We start from the raw sequence: 5,059 nt of genomic DNA, 5'->3' as shown, positions 1-5,059 counted from the left end.
GGGTAACAAACAAACCGAAAGAGCCGGCGCGGCACGTCGCGTCGCCATCAACCGTGCACAAAGCCCATCTTGCAAGAAAGAAAGCTACATCCTTTGTAGCCACCCTCCCCTCACCATTCCGGTCCATACCTGGTCTTATTTGGCGGGTTTTTTAAGTTTCAAAAAGGCACCACCATGCCATGCCATGTGTTCCTTCTCCCTTGTGACAAGGAACAGGGTCATTAACTAGTGTTCGCTCCAAGAGCCGCCACGGTCGAGAAGAGAGAAGAGAGAAGATCGTGTGGCTCACTGCCAGGGACGTCTATCCGCAAAAAGAAACAACCTCGAGGTGGTTTGTGAAAATTCGCCATCCCCGCATCAACAGTACAGCGAGTACTATAAACAGCAGCGGCCGCGTGCCAGCCGAAAGAGGGAGAGAGAGAGAGTGAAGAAGAAAAATAAAAAATAAAAATAATCTCTGCGTCTGCCTCTCTCGCGCTCGATTCACACAGAGGCTCCTCCTCCTGGCTGCTTCTTCCTCAATCCCCAATCCGCCGGCCGACGAGGAACCTCCCATGCTCCACGGCCCCAAGGCGGCCCCCCGGATGACCCGCCGCTCCCCCTGCCGCTCCGCCTCCTTCGCCTGCTCGCTCAACCCCCCCGGAGCCGCCGCCGCCGCCCGCTAGTTGTCGCCCGGGGCGGCGGAAGATCCGGCCTTGGCACCCCCGCCTCCGGCTTCGTCCCGCGAAGAGCTGATCGTGGGGTGGAGGTCAGTGCGCCTCGCTTTCTCTGATTTGTTCACGGGTTCCTCCCTTTCCTTTCTTGCTCGTCGATGCGGCCGGCTATCAGTTTCGGGAGGGGGAATTCGGCCGCGATCCCGACCGACCTCATCTCCCCGTTCCGATTATCTTTGCCTTGCTCACTGCTTTTTTTTCTTTTGGATTATTATCGAGGCTGCCGTGATCTTGTTACCTCCAATTTATGAGCCGGTGACGACGCTCTATTTTGTCTGTCCGCGTTCATCCCTGGAAGAAATTGGTTGTGTGTATGTGGTGGCTTGTGCCAACGAAAAGGAATGCCTTTTTCTTCTCTGTAGAAATGATTTGCCCCATGAACAAAGCTGCAGCCTTGCCTGCTAAGGTTGCTTCAATCTGGTTCCATGATGATCGTTGATGCCGCCTTTTTGGGACAAGGCTGCCCGTCCGTCCCCTCGTTTTCTGACTGGACGAGCCTTTGCTTGTTGGATTATTAGTACTATCAGTAGGAGTATTATAGTCCTGCAACTTTTCCACCATTTCTCCTCCTCGTGAGGCAGCCACTGACTCTGCAGGAATAATAATCTCGCAACTTTTCCACCATTTCTCCTCCTCTTGAGGCAGCCGCGCGCTAACCCTGCAGGAAAACAGGGTAGCTAGACCTAGAAACAGTTATCGATATCTCTTGTTAATAATCCAGCTTCTGAAGTAGTGTATCATTTTTTTAGCGGACAACAGTAGGTGAGGCCCTAATTTAACAATTGATACCGAGCACGTCAGCAGTTCGTATCAAATCAAAGAAATTAAGGTGGATAGCACCTGCAGTTAGTTCGCTCCCTGAACGGCCTCTCGAGCATCATCGGCAGTCAAGACGCAATCTGCTATGAAAAGCGTTTGATTGGATTATGAGACCGTCGCAGCCTTTTTGTTTTGCTAACGTATCATGGGAGTAATCATATTGATATTGGGTTGTTCAATCAGTGTGCAACAAATCAAAAAAGTGCTTTGATCTTGCATGTTATTAGGTTGTTGATTTGGTTGCTTAGACTGATGAGAAGTTATCTTAATAATATCTTATAATGTGGTAGTGGTCCCTGGAGGAGGATTGCCTACTAATCTGTTAGTTTTCTCCGATCTGTCCTTGTCATCACTAGTAATAGGGAGAGTGCTCCTAACGTGATGACTCAAATCACTCATTTATGTCAAGTCTGTCACCGGTCCTTGACTTTGTTGCGACCGCGCAAGATTAGCCGTATATCACGCATTTTCCGTTCTTCTTTTGGTGTTCATGCCCTTATGCTAAAATCACTGAATCTACTTGGTAGGGGCAGTGCTTTTGACAGAGAATTTGAGCCCAACGGATGAACATGTGCGAGAAAGATCAAAATTTCCACTGGGCCTACGACCTTTTCCGTGACCCTTTTGCCGCTCCCAACAGCTACTATGGACATCCTAATGGTTACAGTGACAACAGCTATTGTGACTACAATTATGCTAGAGGTAGTTTTGTGGAAGGTCGTGCAATTCTTTTGTGCAAAACTCATGATGAAAAGAAGGCAGTATTCCTCATGTGTATGTTTTTTGCTTCTGCAGATGCATCACATCCAGATGAGACATATTTGCATTCTTCCGCACTTACGTGTGATATGTACAACCCACAAGTAGGCATGTACCATCCTGGTAGTGAAAATATCCATAGTCTGATTCAGCCTTTACCTTTCGTATTTTTGCTATCCCTCTTAATGTTTTTTGTATGTTCCAGGAAATGTTGGTGGGCAGGAGCATGAGGCAGTCTATGTAGATCCATCTAGTTCCTCTTCATACCCTGGCAGCGACGACTGTTTTGAAATGGAGGAAGAAGTAGAGAAGAGATTTTACCCCATGGTCCCAGTTCCTGTGAGTCTATTAATCCTCAGTAACTGTGTTGTTTAGCAAAGATTGATTTGCCTCCTTAGTATCTAGAGTGAATGAAGTTTTGCTTCCAAGGAAGCTTGATAAGTCCCATGTTTGCTCACTGACTAAAGTAACTACTAAGCAATGGCCAAAGTAGGTAAGATAATTGACAGAATACCTGTGCACATGTAGCTAAAATCTCAATGGAAAACTGATTGTGAATACCACATGCTTTAATAGACAACATGATACGAAATTCTTCGAAAAGTCTGTAAATACATTAAGTTGAATTAAATTCAGATATTCTTAACTCTGTGTTAAGCCATGGCATGTTTAATTTTTGGCAATGTCCAGATGAAAACTGTGGCTTGGCTACCAGGTTCAGTTTATAGAGTTTTGCATACAAATCTGTGATTACTGCCTTCCTTATAGTTTTGTGGGAATAAATTATTACTCGTACATTCAGTATGAGAAAAAGGCTGCAAGTTAAAACTGCTATTTGCACGATTGATCAGCATTATTTTCTTTTCCAATACGTTTATGCATCTGCTATTATCTTCAGTTCCATTACACTTACAAACTATGATTAAACAATCTGTTTTGCCTTCTCCAGCATGTCCCTAAAATTAATGGTGAAATTCCATCACTTGACGAAGCCACCATGGACCATGAAAGGCTGTCCGACAGGTCTGTCTTAAATCTCAATTCTCATGGGTTCCTTTTGTTAGTAAATGCCGTGGAAACATTGAATTTTATGAGGGATCAGATGTACTAGAATAAGTTTGATAGTGTTTCTTCTCAACTTTCTAAAATAAAGTGTCCAGGTCTAGTTCAGTATTTTTTACACGTATATTTTTGTAGGTTGAGGCTGTATGAACTAACTGAGAACAAGGTGAAGGGTGATGGCAATTGTCAGGTTTGTACCTAGTGCCATCCTCACCTGAATACTTAGTTTTATTTTGTTCAAATATGCATTGTGGCAGCAGTAGTTGGGTCAGTTCTCTGAGTTATTCCATCATTCATGACTTACTGTTAGACCATGTAGTACATAAGCCACAACCAATTGATGCTAATCTAACGTTCTCAATTCCACAGTTCCGTGCACTATCAGATCAGCTGTACCAAACTCCGGACCACCATGAGTTTGTGAGGGAGCAGATAATTAGCCAGGTAATCAACACTAGTAATCTTTCTTTCGCGAATCGTGATCCTTAGCTTTGTTCTTTGTTTTCACACTTTCATCTTTCGTCTGATAAATAATCGGTTTCCAGCTTAAAAGTAACCGGGAAGCCTATGATGGATATGTCCCCATGGCATATGATGAGTATTTGGACAAAGTCTCACGGTAAGCTCAACAGTCAAAAACTGTTCATGGCTAGTACAAATTAGTCACATGTGAATGCTGCCCCAACTAATATCTTGGTGCATAAACTGACAGAAATGGTGAATGGGGTGACCATGTGACTTTACAGGCTGCTGCTGACAAGGTGCTTATATTTGTCTCACTCATGGGCATAAACATATATCACAGCTGGCCGGGGCTGTACTTTACTAAATCTCATTCTAACGCAATTTGACAAATCTGCTGCAGTACGGAGTGAAGATTTTCGTCATGACCTCGTTCAAGGATACGTGCTACATCGAGATCCAACCCAAGGTTCAGAAGTCCAACAAAGGTATGCAGATGATTAATTTTCTTTACAGTTCCAAGTGGATGGTCTTGATACTTAACTATACGCTTGACTGACTGTTTTCCTTCCGATTGATCTCAGTGGTGCTATTGAGCTTTTGGGCGGAGGTTCACTACAACTCGATATTTCCACAGAACGGTGAGTAGCATGCCTGCCTGCCATTGGCATACATGCAATGCGTGTCCAGTCCCCGTCGCAAACGTATGCAACCAACATTCCACACTGACACCGCGATCTCTGCCTGATAATAAATATTAATCGCTGAAACCCTCTCTTTCCTATGGTTTTGGTAACAGACGCTCCGAGGTTGCACACGGCGAAGAAGAGGAGATGGTGGCCGTTCTCACAGCACCACCATTGATGAGGCTCTCTTCCCTGGCCTCGGCGCGTGTACTCTGACGGCGTTCCGGCGTGCAAAGCACTCTCGTTTCTCCATCGAGATGGCCCGGGGGGGTGCACTCCTGGTCCCGGGAGGGGTCGTCGCGGTGTGCGCTCTGACGGGAGGAGAGAAAGAAAAGGCGTTATGGTTGTCTGAGATAATATTATAGATACATGGAATGGAAGGAATAATGAACATGCGACCTGTCCCGTATATAGTTTTGGGTCGCATTGCATGCTCTGTTATGTATTTACATACAAAATTTTGCCGGAATGAGGCTACATACAGTTAATCATTCATTTGGAATACAAATGATATGGATGATGATACTAATAAATATCTGGGTTGGAGGCAGTGCTAAA

At 45.1% G+C, this 5,059-nt stretch overlaps 1 protein-coding gene across 3 annotated transcripts; it reads left to right on the top strand.

Annotated features, from left to right (window-relative positions):
• The first annotated feature begins 375 nt into the window (after window positions 1–375).
• On the top strand, window positions 376–5,059 carry LOC123401088 (OVARIAN TUMOR DOMAIN-containing deubiquitinating enzyme 12-like). 3 transcript variants are annotated; one of them, XM_045094805.1, is made up of 12 exons: window positions 376–748; window positions 2,060–2,234; window positions 2,328–2,414; window positions 2,497–2,630; window positions 3,241–3,314; window positions 3,489–3,543; window positions 3,723–3,797; window positions 3,899–3,972; window positions 4,066–4,114; window positions 4,219–4,303; window positions 4,400–4,456; window positions 4,615–5,059. In XM_045094805.1, exons 2-12 carry the CDS (start codon window positions 2,096–2,098, stop codon window positions 4,677–4,679), a joined length of 894 nt encoding a protein of 297 aa, XP_044950740.1. In that variant the 5' UTR covers window positions 376–748; window positions 2,060–2,095; the 3' UTR covers window positions 4,680–5,059. The 3 variants fall into 3 exon arrangements, 2 of the variants coding, with proteins under 2 accessions (XP_044950740.1, XP_044950741.1); XR_006611033.1 differs by having other exon boundaries at window positions 4,400–4,519; XM_045094806.1 differs by having other exon boundaries at window positions 404–748; window positions 2,066–2,234.

This window comes from Hordeum vulgare, chromosome 6H, assembly GCF_904849725.1.
Source record: "Hordeum vulgare subsp. vulgare chromosome 6H, MorexV3_pseudomolecules_assembly, whole genome shotgun sequence".
NCBI lineage: Eukaryota > Viridiplantae > Streptophyta > Magnoliopsida > Poales > Poaceae > Hordeum > Hordeum vulgare.
This window is presented reverse-complemented; position numbering and strand designations above follow the sequence as displayed.